The 21,422-nt window shown below is 46.6% G+C and overlaps 1 protein-coding gene across 8 annotated transcripts in view; it reads left to right on the forward strand.

Annotated features, from left to right (window-relative positions):
* RNF144B (ring finger protein 144B) overlaps positions 1-7,351 on the forward strand; it is a 99,790-nt gene extending 92,439 nt beyond the window's left edge. For all 8 annotated transcript variants that reach the window (XM_072853364.1, XM_072853363.1, XM_072853360.1 and 5 more), the window contains exon 8: positions 79-7,351. In XM_072853364.1, the coding sequence (XP_072709465.1) occupies positions 79-219 (141 nt within the window). In that variant the 3' untranslated portion in view covers positions 220-7,351. The remainder of the gene's footprint in view (positions 1-78) is intronic.
* The last annotated feature ends 14,071 nt before the right edge of the window (positions 7,352-21,422 follow it).

Raw genomic sequence — 21,422 nt, forward strand, 5'->3', positions numbered from 1 at the left:
GCTGTGCTTATGCATGCACACATGCATTTTATTTTCCACATTAGCTAAATACATATTTTCCTCCACCATGTTTTTCAGGTTGTGGGGATCCTTGTTGGACTAGGTATCATAGCACTGGTGACCTCTCCCTTGCTGCTCGTGGCATCTCCATGCATCATCTGCTGCATTTGCAAATCTTGCCGAAGCAAAAAGAAAAAACACAGCCCGCCAACAACCTAAAACTCTGTGTCTGTTTGAGCCTCCATCTGTACAGCATATGTATGTGAGAAAGCACAATGGTTGTATTTTGGTGCCATACCTACCAAATAATACTCCCTTTTTTGTCAGTTCTTGGGATAAGTGCCTATTCTTTACAGGCTACTCTATCACTAACAAGTCCCAGTGTGGGAAAAGTCTAGATAATTGTGCAGTACATATGGTATAGGTTTTTGCTTTCTAAAAGGAAAACAGGACACCATTCAGTAGTTCATACCCTTAAATATGAGCCACCTTTTGAGACTGCTAGAACTTTACCATCTCCCATCAGCTGCACGTGACTTGATCCTGCATTATTACTCTGCCTTTGCAGACCCCGTTGTTACTGTCATGCTTTCTGTTGGTTCTCGGTGACGCTCAGATTTCTCAGAAAGTTTGGGGTGTTCTATAAAAGGGGGAGAGGGAAAAGCCTGATGAAGTAGTTCTGCCTGCTAGCTTGTGTCCTGTTAAAGGTAACAAACTGTTAAGAAAATATATTTGACCGTTTCCTGTCAACTGGCTGCCATGGCATTTCTTTCAGCATTTAAATCAATTTGATTTATACTATTGATCTCAGTTACAGAAGTAAAACCAACAAAACTATTTCTAACTAAGATAGGGCTCTCTTTTGGCAGACTGGACTACCCTGAGAAAGCTGTTATTTTTTCAGATCAAACATGATTTATCTATCTTGAAATATTAGGAGTATGCATATTTCCCTGCCATTGGGCATGCCTTTTGTCAGTAACATGGGTGTAGCAAACTCGCCATGAAGCTAATATTTTAAGAAAGGCCATGATACAGTTCCTATTTTGTGCACAGTATTGGGATCTTGGTTGTGCGTATATAGAGTGGCCACATGGGCGTGAATATACTGAGTACATATGCACAATTTATTTTCTAGGCAGTCAGTATATTTTTTCAACAGTTTACATGGGGTGGCAGCAAGAACCCTGTTAAAAAGTTACTCAGACCAGGCTATGCCAAACCCTTCTTTAAAACCTTATGGACCTGCTGAAGTGTATACTTGAGAAATGCTGTGTAAATGTAAGCTCCATCCATTGGTGGGTATTTCTTGTGTCCCGCTCAAGGTTAACAAACTCTGTTACCGATAATTTTTAGTTACTCTAAATCTGAAAGGCTGTCATTTAATGAACCTTCATTTTAGTTTGGTGCCTCACCACCAAACTGATTCAGACCTTGGTATCAGTTACACCTGTATAAGTTCACTGAAACCTCACTGAAGAGCTGGAGTTACTCCAGGGTCACTCACGAGTAGCTGAGATCAGACTTTGCTCCCTGGAGTTTATTTCCTTAATGGCTGGTGCTCCTCACAACCCTGGCCACTGGCGGCTTTTGTTCTGGACTCCTGTCTGTGCATTTTATATCTGTGGGAACTGATACAAGTTTGCACTATATAATCCATTGTAATTCCAAACCCCTTTCGGTAAGGGCTGCAAGGTTTAAATTAGATGCTTAGCCTGAGCGTTGTGTTGGGCTCACCCTCTGCTGGTCTGCCCTCCTCCGTGCACACAGTGCGAGGCACCCCAAGAGTGCTGCGAAGAGCGTCTTTGCTGTTGTGTTTGGTCGAGCCTCAAGAGCTTTGCCTTCTTGTCAGCCGTAAATGTGACCTTTTTTTTGTTTAATTTCGCTCTCTGGTTACTGTAACAGAAGTGGTAGATGTTCTTATTTTAAGAAAGTGTAGTCTGTTGAGCAGACTAGCAGGGACAAAAGCCTTAAATGATATTGTCTGGTTTACTTTTTAATTGATTTCTTTTATAAATACTGTCTGACTTTGCTACCAGTCACGACTGGAGGGCAGGCAGTGCTCGCCAATGTGAAAAGCTATATTTATTCTCCATCCACAGCTTCGAAGGGAAGCAGAAAGGTATTCAGTACATTCTAAATACAGAGTGCAATGCAGGCAACTGCCATTTATAATAAATAGAGAATGTTTTCTGTATGTGTTTTCTTTAGGAGCGGTAATGGTAGTGCTTGGGGGTACTTGTGACAGATTAAAGTGTCCAGCCCTTGGCTTTGCACTATTTTTCTACCTATGTTTTTATGGCACTACTGTCATTTCCATTTTATTTATGAACTTGCAGTTGAGAGTCTTATTTAACAAAGCCTCAAGGACAAAGATATAGGAGCTGTACAGTCTCTTTAACCATAACCAGCATTGCAATGTACCAATATCCTTTGCATGTTAAAATTAGTGGGTTTTTCGTGTTTTGTGGTCTTACTCATGTCCAATGCACCCTCTGCTAGTCCGGTTTCTTTCCTTGTCCTCTCCCTCTTTCCCTTGGCCTGTTTTTGCTAAAATGCCTAATGGAATGAAGGTGTCTCATGCTTTTTCATTAATACTGCTGTGTTAATGAAACTGCTGAGTTCTTTCCTCTGTTAAAGAAATGCAACTGAAGGCAGTTGTCTTGCCCAGAATACACTAATGGACACAAGGTCACTATTTTTATTGTAATACAAATTTGACCTTTTCCGGTTCTTAAAATGTTGTCTAAAGTTAATGCAGATCTCTCTATAGAGTGGGATTTTGTTTAAATGGTTTGAAGAATAATATTTTATAAAAGCATTGCACATGTGCATAGCTGTAAAGTCTGGGAAAACAACACTATTCAGTTTATTTTTAACTCCTCAGTTTGAGTGCAGGGTAACTTCTTTCAGAGGCTAATACCTACAGAGCAGAAGGAAGGTGTGCCTTTTCCATGTGCACGTTTTATTGCCAGTGCCAGTTTAGGTGCCTGGTGGGGGTTACCAGAAGTGGTAGAAATTCAGTATGCATGTGTTAGCACAGCCTGACAGCCAGAATGCCAGTCCAGGCATCGAACGAGTCTGTATGCAGATTGGTAGCAGTGGCCCAGGCTTTGGCTGGGGGTCTTTACATAAAAACTGGATGAGGAGAGCATGAGCTACAGGCACACCTTCCTTTGGCTGTGTAGATGCAACAAATTGACTAAGAAAGAAGCTCTAGAAATACTTCAGAGCTTAAAATAGAAGTCTTACAAAGATTATTTTCTTTAAAAGGCTGTGTCCAGTACACCATATATCCTGGCTTTTCATTGCATGGGGATACTTGAGCACGTGGATTAAGCAGACCCTAACCTGGCCAGCACATGAGGACGCGCTAATTCTGCCGAGTAGAGCTGTATCCGTGCTGAAGTACTAGGAGCAGTAGGGCCCTGTTGCCTTGTTTTCCAGAAGGTAACTATTTTGCACCAACTGGTCATGCTCACAGAGTTTCCAGAGAACCATTTTAGTGAGAACCTTTTTACAGTGTTGGCTTTTGGTTTTGTTTTGGTTTTTTTTTAACTTTATAAGAAAAATTAAAGTCACTTTATAAGAGATTTAATGCAAGCATGACAAATAATACTAAGAGAAATTAGGGAGAGAGAAACAAAAACAGGATTCTGACTACTTGTGACTCTTCTAAATCAATGTATCTGTAAATCCACCCTCTTGAACTCCATCTGTGTGATGTGGTGCATGTTAGTACCAGGCTTCACTGCTCTTACATCTCTCTTCTTTCCCCTGTGGCAGGTGGCTGGTGTGCAGGTAGCACCCAGGGGAGAGCTCAGGGCTGTGGCAGGGCAGGGTACTGCACAGGAGCTGGGGTCTACGGCACACCACCCACCCTGCCTCCATCACCAATTTGCCCTGGGGCCTTTAACCACTGAGAGAGACCTTGGGTTTTTAGGCTGGTAACGTTACATTGATAGTGTCTACAGATGTCTCCCTTGGAGAACAAAAGTGGCAACTACTCTATTCCCTCTGAGCGAGGGGCATTCAGTCCTTTTGAAGATTGGGCTCTAGATGTTTAACGACTGGATCCTAAAATTAGAGACCAGTGCTAGAAATCTGGATTTTTGCTGCAGCTGGCCACACATCTCCATGGCCACATATCTCATTGTAATTTCATGGCAGTCACTGGAGCTGTGTCAAATACAGCTGAGGATCCCACTCAGCTTCCCATGTCCTTGTGTTAAAATGAGGATGATGATACCTGGTCCCAAACCCACCTGTTAATAAAAAGAAAATATTTGTCATGCTATGACATAAGCACTTCCCTGCGGTATTTATTCTAGAACTATGGGAGATGGTCAATGCTGCCATTCAGTAATTGATGATTTATTAATGGTGCATGGGGTTACTTACCCCAAAAAGAAGGGCATGAGGGGTAAGAGTAAATAATGTTTCTACAGTGCTTTAATGATGCTAAATGCTACATACTGTTGTCTGTCCAGTAACATAGCATAAAGTCCAAATATAAGTTTAAAATGTACATTATTTTTACTTGAATGAACTAAGAGAAACTGGATATTACCTTCCTATTTGCTTGAAGATATACAAGTGGACAGAAATCAACTGCATTTCCACAATGGGACAATGAAATCAACTTTTGGCTGCTCTGTTCTCTGGTACCACGGCGGGTGGTTGTGCTGTAATGCCTGCCGCTTTAAAAATTTGAAATCTGTTTTGCAGTGTAACGTCCTCCTCCCAGTCACTCTCGTCTTTCTCGAACATATTCCTTTTATGATCCTATTTTTCATCCTCTATCTCAGGCCAAAGATTCTTAGAGCGAAATTAGTAGATTTCTTTGTACGAGGATAAAGACCTTTCAACAATTTTCTCCAACGTTTTAATAAGAAATTTGATGCTGAGATAAATGACCAAAGATAGAAATTCTAGACTTGGCTTGTTTAGAAAAACTCATTCAGACTTAAGAAGTTGTCTTGGAAGACCTAAATAAGGACTGCTCTGTTAGAGCTCGTAGGTAAAGAAGCCCTACAGCTTTTGAGCTTCACAGGAGAGATGCTCCTACTGTTGAGCAGACTTTTTTGGAAATGTGCTGGGGAGAAAAATCTACATCCTATATACATATTTTTGTTATATAAATCAAGAAAGCTTCTGTTGTATGGCTTCATATTTTAGGGATTCAAACCCCCTGGAGGCTTTCTAGGGTATACTTACACAGTAAGATAATTTAAGTAGTACACTAAAGCAGTTGAATGGAGTGTGCTAGTTATAAAACAGTTGTAAGACATCTCTCACACATGAGCGTGTAGGATAAGACCCTAATTTATGTGACTGGCAATAAAGATGTGAAAATTTACCTCTCCTGGAATAGCAAGAGTTGATTCTTCTGTGGTCTGCTGGAAGGTGAACTTATTGCTAAGATTCTGGAAAACTTCAGTCTAATTTTTATTTGTCCTCTAGTTAGTAAAGTAATGAAGTGAGAACTGAATGGTTTTGCTGAACAGGAAGCCCAAAGATCTGTTTTGTGTCACTACACTCAAGTTACTCAGAACCAATGTGTTTTTATAATTTATAATTATAATTTATACAATTCTCATATAATTTATAATTAGGAATTATAAAATATTAAATTTGAGGTATCATTGCCTTTTATCATGTGATAGATTTATTTTCATTGCATTCATACTGGAAGCCTTTCCTCTTCTGCTTCCTGTGGAGAAGGTCATGGTGTTCCTGGCAAGGTAAATTCCTATGATTCGGTGCAGTCCACAGTAAATGTTTACTGCTATTTTTTAGTTATATCAGAGGTTTTGTTACGATCCCTGAAGTTAGTTCTTTGAATCAAGCAAATTTCTATTGTTAGGAAAGGTAATTGCATGAATGAATTTTATTGCAATGAATTTTATTGACCATCACAATTGGGGCTATAGAAGATGATACTGGTTGACAAGGTCCACTAGCTTTTTAGAGGACACGACCTCATTCTTTCCCCTTCTGCCCAAGAGGCTTTCTCTTTTCTTGGCTGAAAATTAAGGACTTCAGTCATTTGCTTGTGCCTTCTGGATGTCCAGACAGAAGCAGCAGCTTCTGGTGGCCACGTGCCAGGAGATCCCAGACAGGTTGAATGTGTGATGCTGCAGCACGTGTGCAGTGAGTTGCGTAAATTTCAGGAAGGTGCCTGAGCTTTACGGCTTGCTGGGGCCCATGCAGTGGATGTGGTGCACAGAGGACTCATCCAGGCATCTTCATGAGTGCCACCAGCTGTATGGCACATGTATGGGCTGGTGCTGCACCGCAGCCGTGATGCCGGGCCGTCTCACCGTGCGCGAACGTATCCCAGAGTTTCATTAGGGGCCCTATCTCAAGCTGGCCCTTTCCATAGCTCCCCACCCACCCCCAAAACTCCCCAAATTCCACAGCAAATCTCTGTTCCTTTCATTTTCCAGTCTCTGCTACTGGCCTGTTTCAGTTTCAAAGAAACCTCAGTTCAGATGAGTTATTTGGAGCTCGGCTGGTCTAAGCATTCGCTTTGCCTAATGAGCAAATCTTGTGAATGAAGAAAAGCAGAACTGTTATATACCACGCTGATGTTAACATCACAGGTGCCAAGGGTCACCTTGTGAGAACTCTCTAACTGCCCCAGCATTGCTTATTTCTGAAAAAAAGTGTGTATTTTAAATACAAGTGTGATTCAAAGTGTCTGAGTCTGACAGCGGGGTGCCTTTCTGAGCACTGATGTGGACCAGCAGCAGTCGTGCGTCCTGCCCGGTCCGAGACAGATACTTGGCTCTGCGTGTTGCAGACAGAGGCGCTGGGTTTAGCCAGGCTATTTGCAGCGCTCCCAGCTCTTAGTTTAAGGTCTCCTGGCTGGGCCGATGCTGCTTTCGGATGCATTTGTTTGAAATAAAGCCTTGGCCTGAGAGGGGCAGGAGAGAGGGCACTTCATTGCTGTGCGCGGCGAGTGGCACAGCAAGGAGCAGTTTCGTCTCGGCAGGAGGAATCGCGTTCCTCTCCACAGGAACAGCCCTTCTTCTCTGGAGGCTTGTCTCCTGCGCTGCGGCGCACAGGGGTAAATTCCTCCTCGGCGTCTAGATGTTGTTTCCCTGGTACCTGTTATGCTAACATTTTGTTTATCTGGGTTTTTTCTTTTCCTCCAGGTAATAGACTTTCTTCACCACTTTTCTCCTGGTGAAGGGCAAAAGAGTTTGATCTTTGTAAGATTCGTTAAAATATTTTTTGTGTTTATAAGAGGAAAGCTGACATGTATAAAGAAATAAGTGCTTTTGTAAATTTTTTGTTGTATGATTCAGCATTTAAACGTTTTACAGATGCAATTTTTTGCACTCTCTCTGCATATATTCATAAAAATATATTTATTTTCTGTCTTTAAGGTTTACTTTGGAGTTTTTTTCTTCTAATGTTATAAAATGCAGTATGTGCAACATTAAAAAATTAGTGTAAAGACATTGTCTCGTTTTGTTGTAATTCTTAACTGCCTTTAAAAAGATGAACACAGAAAATTTATGGGAAGAATTCAAACACATCTGGGGTGCTTAATGGGAATTTTGAGGATAAAAGAGGATAGAAGAGATGGGATCAGAATCTCGAATCTTTACTTTCGCAAAAATAAATGACATTAAAATCCTTTTAAAAGGCTCTGGGTTAGATCCTGCGCACTGCCGCAGTGGTGTTTGCTCTCTGTAGGTGGGGTGCAGGGCTACCATAAATCTGGCCCCTCACAAAGACTGGCCGAGGCCATGACCTGGGACGTACCAGGAGCAACCCAGAGGAGCCAGAGCTGCCCCAGGCTGTGGGTGGGGATGCATGGGAGGCTGCGCGAAGAAAAGTCTGTTGCTTCAGAGCCCCCTTTCTCTTCCCTTGCTCCCTCAGCCCTGCCTGTCCTTGCAGCAGAATTAGGCCTCCTGCTCTGTGTTTCTAAAGGACATAATAAAACGCTACACGCTGCCGTGTAATTTCAGATACATGTGCTCCTTAGTTTTCTCACACACCCACATCCTGCAGTGCTTACGAGAGACAATCGCAGCTGTGTTTTTGGGCATCACATACTAAGGAGATGTTTACTATTAAATATTTCCAGCGTAGCTACAAGTACTCAGCATCCGAAGGTAGGATTTTCCACCTGGGCGACACATCCTTGAAAACCCAGTGTGCCGCCTGTGGGGCTTTTCACCTCAATAGATTATCTGAAAGGTCTTGAGAGTTTTGCCTCTGCGGACACATTTTGAGGGTTGAGGAGAATGGCTAGAAGGCTGTTTTCACCTCAGCATTGCCTTTTCAACAACATCATTGTTGTCACCTACAGCTCAAAATTTTGGTCACACCTGTACGTTTTTTTTCCCCCACCAGTTTGCTCAGAGTAAATTCAGCGCTGATGTTTTTCCACTTAAACACAGTCATTTTATTTTTTTACTTTTTTGCGGCCAAGGCTGTGGTCTTGTTCGGTGAATGTGCAACAAAGCAGTGGCAACACATCTGTCCACATGATAACATACGTGGCATATTGCAGCAGACCGAATGTTTCTAGCACGGCACTTTTCCTTCAGAGGATCTTGCTGATTACTGAGGAAGCAGCTTTGCGGTGGGAATGTGTCAATTCTGTCAAACTCGTGATGGACACCAGCTGCTGGCAGCCAATGTGCCTCGTGCCCTGCCAGCCCACCAGCTGCCGGTGGTGGGCAACGTGCCCGGCTCCCCACCTGATAGACGGGTGAACTGCCAGATCCTCACGTGGCAACTTTGAAAAAAAACCCCAACAAATCTTTTCCAAAACAAATTTGACATTTCTGAATTTCTCTCCAATTTTTAAAATTCCAGATCAGACCACTCTGAGCAATTTTCAGCAGAACGGAAAGTCCAGAGGCCCTGCAACTCCTGTATGGTCACATTTTCTTCCACGCACACTTATTCTTCAGCAGAAACGGGAACTAGTTGCCACATTCAGTTCACTCTCTTAATGTGTGTGGAGAACTGGTACTTGCCACTGCTCTTGCCACCCCAAACATCTTCTGACCAGTTTTGAAAAAAAAAAGTCAATGGCTTCAAATTTTATTTGATCCCAGCTTCAATGTGCAATTTTCCCCCCAGTTTCCTGTACTTGTCATGAAGACTAGCTTTTTTCAATAGCCTTTTATTTCAGGGTTATTTGTAACCAAATCCCTGGATTTTAAACTCCTCATGTTTTTGGGGGTTACAAAAGATGTCATTTACCTTCTTAATCTGTGTGTGTAACAGCCATCCGCCCACCCATGCCCACACCCCCTTCTGCACAGGGGCGAGTGCTGCCTTCAACACTACCCTCAGCCTGATCCATCCTTCCAGTTTGGCAAACACCACCCACGTCACCCTCGTAAAACACCTCTTTTGGCCTCCCAACAAGTGGGTCGACATTATGTATAATCGTTCTGTTACGCTTCTGCATGGGGCCCGTGACTCCTCCTGGGGATGTTTTGTCCTCTGTAGGCATCAATGGCCTTGGAGAAGGATTGCCCTTGCAGGTACATTTTCCAGTGGCCTTTGAGCCTGGTGCTTGCGGGGCAGCTCCTTTGTCTTTAAAGCTCTACAGCCCTTCCACTCTGAAAACACTTTAGTTTTTGGAAACCAGAAGTCACTGAAAATGATAGCAAAAAGCCTTGTGTTTCTACAGAGCTTTCCAGGGATATCCCAGAATTTAAAAAAACAAACCAAAAAATCCCCAAAACATACACAAAGTCATACTTTTCAGAGCAAACACTTTCCATTTGGTACCATGGGTTGCTTCTTGCACGGGACTGCTCAGGCTGACCTTCTCAGCCCAGAACCCAGCCTGTTAGCACCTATGCAGTGAGCAACGTCTCCAGCCACTGCCACGCTGAGCCTCACAGGTGTCCGACAGGCAAACTCAAGGCTGCAAATCTGTACTGTGATATTCAACAACAACAAAAAATTCATTTTTCGTCATTCCTTTCCCTAACCTGAGCTTTAGCAGGGCTAGCAAGCAGTGCACCTAGCAGTAGGTGCACTTTAAAATTCAGTGGGGGTGCTGGAATAGCTGCTCAGAGGCAGAGCTTGTGAGCAACAGCCCAGTGTCCACACCTGCCCAAAGATGTGCCTGTGTTCTATCCAAAACGGGAAAATTGCAGGGTCTCTGACTTCTCAAACTGAGGCTGCAGAAAGTTTCCCAGAAGGGTTAGAGTGAGGCCTCCGAGCAAGAGACCCCCTGGTCTTTTTCCTTAGTAGCACCACGTAGTAAAGAAATGAAAAATCCTTCCTGATGCTGATCTCTTATTAGCACAATCCATTAGCAGGCACAGTTGGTAATTTGGCAGTCTTGCCTTCTTGAGATCCATACCAGTGTCAAAATGTCAGACTTTGAGAAAGCCTTGAGGACTGGATAATTAGTGAGTAATTGAGTTTTCCTGGGTCTTGGCTAACGAATTGAATTTAAGCCCAGGTGAGTGCATGTGCCTGTGGCAGTCTGTGCTGCTGCTTGTTGTGAGAGGTGAGAGACTCCTGCTACCTCCAGCAGCTGCTCACCCTGGATGCTACAGCTAGTGGGGATGCTGCCCTGGGAACTGTTGGATTTCCCCATGCGAGGGTGGCTGAGCATGCCATTGCTTGGTTGGGTCTGAGATGGAAGTCTAACTGTATCTGTTCCCATTTGGAGGTTTTTTGCTGGGAGCCCCAGGCAGAGGGGGCAGTGAGATATGCAATGGGAAAGATCAAGGGAAGACTTGTATTGATATCTGCTCCCTTGGGGGGGCTGAGGTTTGGCTAAACTCTCCCACTCTGCTCTCAGCATTGCAGGGAGAGGGGATCTGTTTTCTGGTATATTGTGTTCAGTTTTGTTGACTTAATACGGAGCATGTTTAGCTGTTGCCTGGAAGGGGTGTTGTTCCTGATGGTCTTTCAGCTGGAGAAGCCTTGCAGTGTGTTTGCTACCAAAGTGTGCTGAAGTATGTTGTGTTATAGTGCCAGTGGCACTACAGTGGGATAGTGCCATTTTTAAAACATAAGCAGAATGGAAAGGAAACTTCTAGCTTGGCTCAAGCTATGAATGCAAACAACTAAAATGTGACAGGCCCTGGGGCCTCCAGCCTGTGTCACCTACAAGTTTAGGTACAGCCAGGGAGGCAGCAGTCTGTGGCTCCTTGGGGCAATGGTTTAAAAGTGATAATAGGGATGCTCTGGGCTGCAGCCAGACCTGAGACCCTCTCAGCTGGGTGAGGAAGTGCAGCTGGGGCTGACACAGCTGTGGTGGCCCAGAAACCAGCAGAGTGCTTCTGGGAGCAGTGGGTTGGCTGGGTTTTACACCGATCTCTCCTACCTCTGAGCTGTGTTGTCTTCACGTCACCCTGCATCTCCCAGGTACGTGGTCTGGGGTGCTCGGCTGCAGGAGGACTCTGGTAGACAGGGTGGAGGCTTGGGGTGGCTGTAGAAAAACTTTCTCCTTCTCTCCCCCAGCAACTGTTATAATGTTTTCTATAGTAATATGTCTGTTTTCTCTAATCTGGGGCTTCAGTCTGTGTTGCATGTAGTTTTTGCAGGAAAAGATGCTCACTAGTTAGCTAACAGTGTCCCCATTAAAGTCCACCTGGTAAATATGACCATCTTACTAATTCTATTTATGAAGATGAGTGATATCCCAGAAATAATCTTTTTTTTTTTGGGCTGAAGTAGGTCAGTAACTTCACTGATGTCAAGGTCCCTCATACAGACTTTGATCTTTGTGGGTTTTCTTTCTGCCTGTTCTCTCCAGACAAGTGGCAGAGCTGTTCATGCTGTTGTAGACAGCAGTGCCCGTTCTGCATTGGGGCTGTTTAGGCATGGGTGTGCAGCAGCAATGCTGAGCTGGCCTGGCAGGGACAGCTGAGGTGCCAGGGACTCCAGTCCAAAACGCTTCAAAGTTCAGGGTGTCTAACTAGCATCCAAGCTCTAGTGACCGTGACACTTACTCTTATCCAAGCTTTTCTCTTACCATTTCACCTTGTCTGTTTTTTTTTCCTGTGCTTCCATGTAGGCTTTAAAACCTAATCTCTGCTTTGGGGAGGAGGTTTTCTGTTGTGCACCCCTGATGGGGGTGGCTGCTCTTGTTTGTGCCTGCCAGGAACAACCTGCTCAGTTTGCAGATAAGGAACACTTGTGCCGGCCACAAAAATGAAGTCTGATGTTATGGTTCAGCATGTTAATCCTGTGGAGATAGAGAAGCGAGCCCCTCTGCCTGCCTCCCAGGCCATCCCCGAGCTGTTTGTGCATGGCTGTGTCCTCCGGCATGGTGGAGAGGCTGGTCAAGGGTAGGGGAGCGCTGAGCCCTGGCGTGATGGGGACTGGCAAAGTGCCAGCTGGGGGAAGAGATTCACATTTCAGCACTTCAGGATTATTTGAATTTGGCACTTGGCCCAGATGGTACAGCTGTTCCAGAGGACTGCTCTGCCTGAGCACTGCGAGAGGTAGTAAATGTGCCCCCTTAGCAGGGCCATGCTGCTGCATGGGAGCTCAGCTGGGACCCACTCATCACTTGTATGGAGCTTGGACAGGGGCCTCCCATGGTGAGATGAAAGGAGAATTTTATTATGAATTTGCTCCTTTCTCTTCTCCCTTCCATGTAAGAGCAATTTCTTTCAGCAAAGACCTAATCCCATCTAGATGAGCCAGTAAAACTAGCAGTGTGCTTAAAATGAGACCAGTTTAGAGAAACTCTGAGGACTGGCTCCCTACCCACTGGGGTGGAGGCTTAGCAGGTGACCCAGCCCGACACTTGTGTGGGACGCACATGCTGATGCTCGGGCACTGATGCTTTTGCAGGGTGCCGTGCCCAGCCTTCAAGGTGCCATGGCATCTGCAAGGAGCAATTACTGGACAGCCAGCTTCTTGCTGCTGGCACCTGCCTTGCTGTGATGTGGCCCTGTTGGCAGCAGCTGCACTGCTCCTGGGACATGTCTTGTTCCCCTGGGCACATTGGGCTGGGGATGGCTGGGAGAGGTGACCCTGCTGAAGGCAGAGGTGGTGGGAAGGGTCTGAGGCTGCAGAGGTGCTTGGGAAGATGCTTGAACACAAGGGGCATGAGCAAGGTTGTGGCTGCTTTTCCTAACATCCTGGGCTCCAGCTGGGGACCTGAACAGGGGATGTGGAAGATAATTCACCAGGAGCATGTCCATGTGGGGGCTGGAAGAGGAGGGAGGCCTGAGAGCTGAGGGGGAGGCTTGGCTGCTGCTGCCCCAGTGTGTCTCCTGCCTCCCAGGCCTCTGTTCAGAACTGCTTCCCAGCAGCTCCTGGTGGGGCAAGACCCTTTCTCCAAGCCCCTCCAAAGCCCCCTGGAAACCCTAGAGAGATTGATGTTGCAGAGGAAACACAAACATGACTGCAAAGAGGGGAAGAAAGAAAAATGCATTCAAAGTGGAGAAAGGCAAATGCATGTGTTAAAAAAAATTCATGGGAGCAATGTGTAAGACTACATTATTTTTATGTTAATTTTGATAAGATGACTCAGTTCAGCTGCCAGAGCTGAAGCATATGGGATCAATAAAAATAATTCAAAGAAGAGAGCATGTATGTAAACAACAGGGTGTAACTTAGCAAGAATCGAGCATCTGTTTTAGTTAATTAAAAGCAAAATCCTAATTCTAAGATTCTGGTGGCTCATAATCCCTCTGAGCATTTTGGTCACTCTTCCCAGCTGTGGCTTGGGTTTGGATGGCCTCAGGCCTGGGTCTGTGGTTGTGCTCAGTGCTACGTGTTCGTGTGTGTCCCACTGCAGCCCATCTGGTCTGTGCCAAGTTTGTGCCCGTGTGTAAACTTCTGTGGGACAGCAGCTCTGCAGGAGAAGAGCCCTGTATGGTGGTGGCACGGAGGCTGCTGGGGTTGCCCGCCTGCCTCCCTCCGGCAGCCTCGTCCATTGCTGATGCCACCTGAGGGGGTGGGGGGTGTGCCCCCCCTCCCTTCCCAGCACCTTGTGTCTCCTTCTGGTCCTGTGCTGATGCATTTTGCATGCTACTGATGCATGGCCAGACCCAGCCTGCCAGTTAAAAATCAAGGAAAGGCTAATGGTGGCTTTGCTACATAAACAATAAATAATGGACTGCTTTGCTTCACTCCTGCATAGCTCCAGCAGACCCTGGAGTCTGTGCAGGCCAGGGGCTGGTACAGCAGTAAGTGTCCCTGGTGGCATCCCTAGCACAGGCTGCGATGGTGCCCTGGAGGGAGGTGTGTGTCCCCACTCCTGGCACAGACATCGGGGTACGTCCCCTCATAGGGGGGTATGTCCATGGCTCATGTCTCCCCCCCCCAGACTGATTTGCACGGTAGCAGTGAAGCATTCTGTGACACCCCCCCCCCTCCTCTGGGAAGGCAAGTCCCCCTCAGACCCGGGGTTTTGTGTCAAGTCTGTGTCTGTAACTGTCATGAGGTGACACAGGAAGGATTAGCACCAGTGGCAACCAGGACTACTTACGGCCTTGGCAATGGAGGTGTTATAAACACTATTATTCACAAGTTATCATTATATAATCACACAGAGTATAGTTTTATGTAATTGTCATTATCTAGCTGTTTATATGCACATGGTGATCTCAGAACACCTGAGGTGACTGGTTTCTTCCCAGAAATTATTGCACTTCAGCATATGTGAGGCTAAAATATACGGCAACTGTCCAAGGCTTGGAGAAACGCTGGGACTACAAAGGATGTTGCTTTGCTGGGGGAAGATGAAGTTATTTTGCTTTTTGCAAATCATGTTTTCCATCCTCCCCCTCCCACCCCGCAACTCATTCTTTGAAATGACCAAATGGTTTTGGCTGAAGTTGTGCCCTCTGCCTCTTGTTACTGGATTTTGCACATCCAAAGGTTCCTGTAAAGCCAGCACTAATGTGGGCCAGCCAGGGCTGCTGTGAGGCTGCAGCGTTCCCAGGGCCTGGCAGGACAGGGAGGAGAGACTCCTCTATATCCTGGGGACTGCATCAAGCAGCATATAATAGCTTCCTCCCCAAGATTTGTTTTAAAAAATGGATGCTAATGTACTGAAAAGAAAGATACCATTTATTTTTAAACAGGTTTTAACTAGAAACCATTTGCCCTGTTTAATGCTGTATTCTTTGTGTTTCACTTACAGCAGGTGCTTTGGGAAAACAGTGGAGGAAATATGTGCAAGTCCAAGCTGCGAAAGAAAGAAGAAAAAGAAAAACCAAATACTGCATCAGATGTAGGGTTCTGCCACTTACTGTTGCAGTGCCCACAGTAAATCTGTGGGCACCACTTGATGCATCTCTGGCGTCAGCTGGTAATACTGAGGGTCAAATGCAGATAGCCCTGAGGTGAGACACAACCTACCACCTTGCTTGCATCCCTGAGGAGCATGGCGTGTCTGAAGTGTCAGAGGAGCAGCAGCAGTGCAGGATCAGCAACTGCTCATCAGTGACTTCGTGCAGAGGAGAAAGTATGGGAAAGGAGAAGGAGAGCAAGAAAGAAACAGTGATGAGTGCCAGAGTTTTGTCTTGTACTTCTAAAGTGTCTCCTACTCTGTCATACCCACCATTATGGTGTTATTGCAGGTCGTGCTACATCATCTCCGCTCTCAGGAAGTGATGGAGCTGCCAGAAATGCTGTGGAGTGAGAGGTATTGATTGCTGGCTGTGCTCCTTGCTCTGAAACTCCTGCCTACGTCATGGCATTGGAGCAGCTTGTAAAGGAGGGATTATACGGGTGGACAGACAAAATAGGGGGCAGGAAATAAAAAGCAGGTTATGATAATTGTCTGACTCAAAGCCAAAAAACCAGTGCGGGATTGTAGCAAGCTGATTTCACAAAGTTATTTAGCTGTTATTCCTTGAATGTTGCCCAGTCTCTGCTGGGAAATAGTTGGTGTAGGTGCACTGACAGACTTTTTCTGCTCCTGGAGGAATCAGAGGTGATTCTGGACTTTGGAGGTGGGTGTTGAGTGTCTGAGAGGTGGGTCTCTCAAAGTGGTAGCTCAGGGACTGGCAGATGATAGACACCACGGCATGTATTAACCCATGGAGAACTGCACATGTTGCTGAGTTGGGTGTTGGTGCAGGCTCCACAGGGCACAAGATAGGTACAGCTACCCTCCGGAGGGGTGGCATGTGGGCCCACTTCTGCCCTGCTGTCACGGGATGTCTCCAGAAGTCATGCTGGGTGGGCCTTTCCCTTTTGCCTTGTGGATCCAGCACAGGGGTGGGACAGAGCCCTGTGTTGACATCTTCGACTTGACGTCGGTGTCTAGTCTTTTTCCCCTTCTTGAACCTCTTCAGGGGAATTTTTAGAGCCTGTATTGAGGCTTCAAGTGGGTGCGGCTTCCTTGAGCTGACCCTGCAGAGGGGGGTCCTGGCCACTGAACACCTTCTGCCACATAAGACTTGTAGGCACCTGGCTTGAGCATCCTTGTTGTGAATCCTTGAAAAATCATGGGAAGCTGTGTTAATGTCCTTGTTCCTCTCTAGTCTCCTCCCACGCTTCCCCAAAACCTCTCGTGTGTGGCCTCAAGGAAGGGTGAAGCTGAGATGCTGGACAGTCACATTCCTGCTCCAGAAAATAGGACACCCTTTCTCAGAGGTGCAGTCCCACCATGGTCATGCACTTAGCCACAGGCAGGCCACATCTGGAGGCTGTCCACAGCAAGCACAAAGGTCTTGCATGGGTTGCAAAGGGATTTGAAGCATACTTGTGTGTAGGCTTCCTGACTAATGGGGCACCTCATGGCCTCTGGCTCACCAAGCACCCACTCCCCATGTCTGGGAAGAGAGGGGCAGGAGGGGATGGGGCTGTATGAGCTGCTGGATGGTGTCCAGCTCTCTGTTCCCTGGTCTTTAGCAAGGGTGGGAATAGAAATGGCATAAACTCAAGACGCCTGGCCCTACATGGATTCAGTGGTAGCAAGCTCTCCATTCCAGTGATGGGAAGGTTAAATGCCAATTTGCAGCGTGTCTGAGTGCAACCTCCGCTCCTGCCCCTTGCTGTGCTGCAGTGGAGATAGGAGCAAATTCAGCCGGTGGAAGCAGGTTACATTCTCCAAATGCCATAACGTCTGACACATCCAAACATGGTTTAAGTTGCTGGGGTGATACAACTTCCCATTAACTGAGATAAGGGTTTTGCCGTGGATTGCTGTGCACTTCAGCTGTGATGTGTGAGGCTCTGTGGGAGCAAAGCAGAGTTCATTCCTTTTTGCTGAAGTTAAAGGATGTCTGAAATGTTTCAGGTGTTTCTCTGTATGGGAACTTTCACTATTACTTGTGGGAACAGAGCCTTTACAAGTTTGGAAATAACCTGGCTTTCCCTTGTATACTTAGGAGCTCTCTGGGGACTTTTCTTTGCTGCTTTTGCCTTTCTACAGGCATGACTCAAGGCAATGGCAAGGGGTAGGGTTAAGGGGGATTGCTGATGATCTTGTCCCTCTGCCAGGCAGCTGCCTTCCCGGCAGGGCAGAGCAGAAAACTAACCCAGAGGTTTTGGCCAAGCACCATTTTAGAGCCAAATCTGCATGAGTGCTCTGTAACTGGAGGAGCAGCCACCACCGCAAGGGCTGGAGACTGACCTTCCCAGCAGCTGCTAAATGGAGCTGATGAAGGTAGCCAGTACTCTGCCTTTTAGAAAATGAATACCTGTTTATCTCTGGGTGTGCACCAGAAAATGGACTTACCCTTTTCCTGCTAAAAGCTTAATTTTCTTCTTGATGTGGGCTCCAAAGGGTTTGGAAATGCCAGTGACTCCCTTCTCCTGCCCATGAGGGCTCCCTGGGGCTGCTGTTGGATCAGAGAGGAAAGCCTGGTGTAGCTGAAGGTTGGTTACTGCCAGCAAACACGGTGCAAATACAGTGGGCTTGTGCTGCAGCAGGTTGGATTAAATGTTAGGAAGAGATCAGATGGGTGAAATCACAGCCCCTGAGGGAAATGGAGCTCTCTCTGAACAGGACCATCTGAGAATACCAGTGATGGGTACAGCAGCAGACCAGCTGGGGCTGGGTGAGCCATCAAAGTCCCTAGAGTGTGTTTTGAAGGAGCAGCTTTACCAGAGAGGGGGGAAAGCAACCTTAACAAGGAGGGAGAAGCACATGTGGACAGTATGAAAGAATGACCTATTTTCATTTTACTGTATCCTCCCCCTGCCCCCCCCAGTCCGTAGAAACCCAGTGCAGTGAAGAAAGGGACCTGGGCAGTGTTAGCAAAGAAGGGAGAGGGGAGCTGGATTAGCTGGTCAAGTTTGTGCAGCTTTAAGGTACAAAGTACAGGTCTGGCAAAATGACCTCTGAAGACTTCAGCCTGTTGGCAGCCCTGACAGCTCTCCCACACTCACCACCTGCCATGGGATTGGGACTCTAGCTCAGAGATGCTGAACCTCCCTACTAACACCCCAGCCCTACCCAGGTGTGTCCTGGCTGCAGAAGGCTGCTGGTGTGGGTGCTGGTTCCTGCACCAGGCACCTGTGGCAGAGCAGGCTGCAGAGGGGAGATGAGGTGTGGGGTTTCCTCAGATGTGGGCTGCTCTGGCATAAGTGTCAGGAGGTGGGTGTTGGAGAAAGGAGAGGACAGAAAAGGGGGATTAGGTGCACATGATGCTAAAGACATCTGATGTCAAAGGGGAATTGCAACTTGAGCTTTGGCTGTCTGTCAGATCTCATCCCCCCTCAGGTAAGAGATGTTCATCATCTCTCCTACTGCCAGCAAGGGATTTGCAAAGTGGATGTTATGGATATGAGACTGGGGGAATAACTGATTTGTGTGTTTGTTTACTTTCTGTGGCTGAGTGCAGGGGGGGGTTCAAGGTTGGTGCTAGCAGGTTTGGGGCCCCTCGGGAAGAGGGAGACAGCTTGCAGAAGTGAATACAAGGGATACATGTTTTATACTGTATGGCATGAACATAAGTGCTGCTGTAGACCAAGGATTCACCTCAATCCTGTCCCGTTGTCTTTACCTAAAGGACAAGCTTAAAAATGGACATGACAGATGATGCTGTACCTCAGTACAACCTCCTCAGCTTCTCTCAGGCAGCGCTTGAAGGCCCTTAAAATAATCTCTCAAGGTAGCCAGTGGTTGTCATTGCTCCATGAGGCTTGTGGAGGGTGCATAGTTTCAGAGGCTGCACAGCTGGGTGCCTGTATGTGGGAAATAAAGCTGGGGAAAGCAAACCTGTGAGCAGCCTCGTTGCTCCTAGTTCCTGTGCCCCAGGAGACTTTGAGCCTGTTGTCATAAATTTTAAACAGCCTACTCCTTGTTGCCATTTCCACCCCTGGATAGGAGGCACCCAACTTGTCGGTGAAGGCAGGATGTACGGGAAGGCTTGCTGTGCAGCGGTGACCCTCCTGGCCCTTGAGAAGAGCTGTCATGGGATATCATGTGGGGAAATGCTGCATAATGCATGGCCAGGCAGGTGACAAAAGGTGTCCGTGGCCTGTAAGTGAATACTGAAAACTGAGTGAAAGAAAACCAACGGGTTATCCCAGTTGTGCTCTCTCCTCTGGCCTTCCGCCCCATAGGCAGGTGAAGAGGGCATCTCTGTAGGTATGTCAGGATGGAGGGATGAGCTGGGGGAGCAGGAGGCAATTCTGTCATGCAAATCAGTACAGGCATATAAAGGGAAAGAGGTGGCTTTAATAGAAAATAAAGTAAAAGAGAGGCTAGTGAAAGAAATAGAGGCCTTTGAGCTGAAGAAGTGAGTGTGTGGGGAAACACCCCTGAAAGGCTGCCCAAATTGTCATTGGGAGAAAAGAGTCCCATTGGAGGGGAAAAGATGGAGAAAGTGAGTCATGGCTAGGGCCAAGGGGAGGCGGAAGGGCCTTGGAAAGGGTCTGAGCTGGGGAGGCAGTCAGTAACTGAGGAAGGTTTGCAGAAAGCACAGTGCAGAGCACTCTGCAGTCTACACCGAGTGCATATGGCCCCTGCTGTTTCTACGCATAGCCTCTACACACAGGGGCTGGCAGTGGAAAGATGCTCCAAGGAGGTATTTCCTGCTGGAGGTCCTGATTTGGGATGGGCTGGAGATGCAGGTGGCTGAAGGCTACTCCAGCAGATCCCTCTGCACCACCTGGATGTACAACATTCACTGTTGGGAAAGCAAGAAGTGATGTGGGGCAGGGGGGCTAAAAAGAGCAGAAAGAGCAATTTGGAAATGGAAACAGCCCTCCAACTAGTTGGAGAGGCAACGCTTGCCTGCGTTGTGGAACTTGTGAGGTTTTGGGCTCAGTCCGTTTGATCTCAGCGTGCACGAAGGATGCTTTTGGGTCGGTAAGGCTGCTGGACTACGGCGGGTAGCAAGCTGTACCCCAAGGGACAGGTCTCCCGAGTAAAGGGATTAATACCCCCGGCCAAAGCTGGCCCCCAGCCCCCAGGGGCGGACCCTGCCCGCAGGCAGGGGGAAGCGGAGGACCCCGCTCCAAGTGTAGTTTCTTGCTGCCATCTAGTGACTTTCAGGGGTAACTAAAAATGTCCAAAAATGCCTGGTGGTAGTGTCGGGCTGCAAACGGAGCCGCTAAACTTGCGAAGTTTAAACAGCGGGGAAATAATCCTGAAATATCGTGGTCTTTCTGCTTTCTCTCTCTCCTGCAAAACAACCGTGGGAAGCTTTGGCGCGCTAAGACAGATTTCGGTGGGTAATTAGTCATGAAGCGTATTTGTCATTGAATAAGGTTATTTCCCAAAGTAGAGGCAAAACTAGAGCTGCCTTTTCCCCCCTGCTCTGTAGCATTGCTGCTCCAGGTCCGAGCGGGTTTGCTTCGCCTGTGTTTGCTGGTTTCCTTGTCATGGTGCCCTTGTAATGTCTGCACGGACACCGTGAGAAGCCCTGATAAAAACTTAGAGTAAACTGGAGTGATCTCATTAAAAATGGAAAAAGACCTTTATTTTGGAACTTTCAAGCACTTAAGGCTCACCTAATAATGATGGACTATGACCCATAAGATGATTTTTTCTATGGAGAGGTGTAGGGAAGACCTAACAAGGCAGAGAAATAGGGCCTTGATTGTTTGAGATGGGTTATTGTCATCAGAGATTTCTTGGCCCTCCCAGCTCTAGGAAATTAATAGGATTGTAGTTCATCTTTTAAAACTGGACTCTTCCTGAGCTTCCATGTGAAAATGAGGGCTTTCTACAGAAACGAAAGGGAAAAGCTCCTATGGATTTTGATTAGTCCAAGATTTCACCTTAAAACTTGGGAGTCCATTTACTGCTTCTGAAATAATGACATGATGAAGAGAATATTTTTACCTTGGAAACATTTTTTGAAAGTTTACTGGGGCTTCTTTGTGTGTGCTGCTGCTGTGGCCTGTTCATCCCAGTACAAATGTGTTACGGCTGTGCAAGCCTTTCTCCTGTGTCTCTAAATACCTTCAGCAAGAACTAATACCTTTGCATCCTGTTATCACCGAGCAGGCTTCTACCCTCCACCTCCACCTTTGCAGAGTATTGCAAAATGACT

This window comes from Ciconia boyciana, chromosome 2 (genome assembly GCF_034638445.1).
Source record: "Ciconia boyciana chromosome 2, ASM3463844v1, whole genome shotgun sequence".
Lineage (NCBI taxonomy): Eukaryota > Metazoa > Chordata > Aves > Ciconiiformes > Ciconiidae > Ciconia > Ciconia boyciana.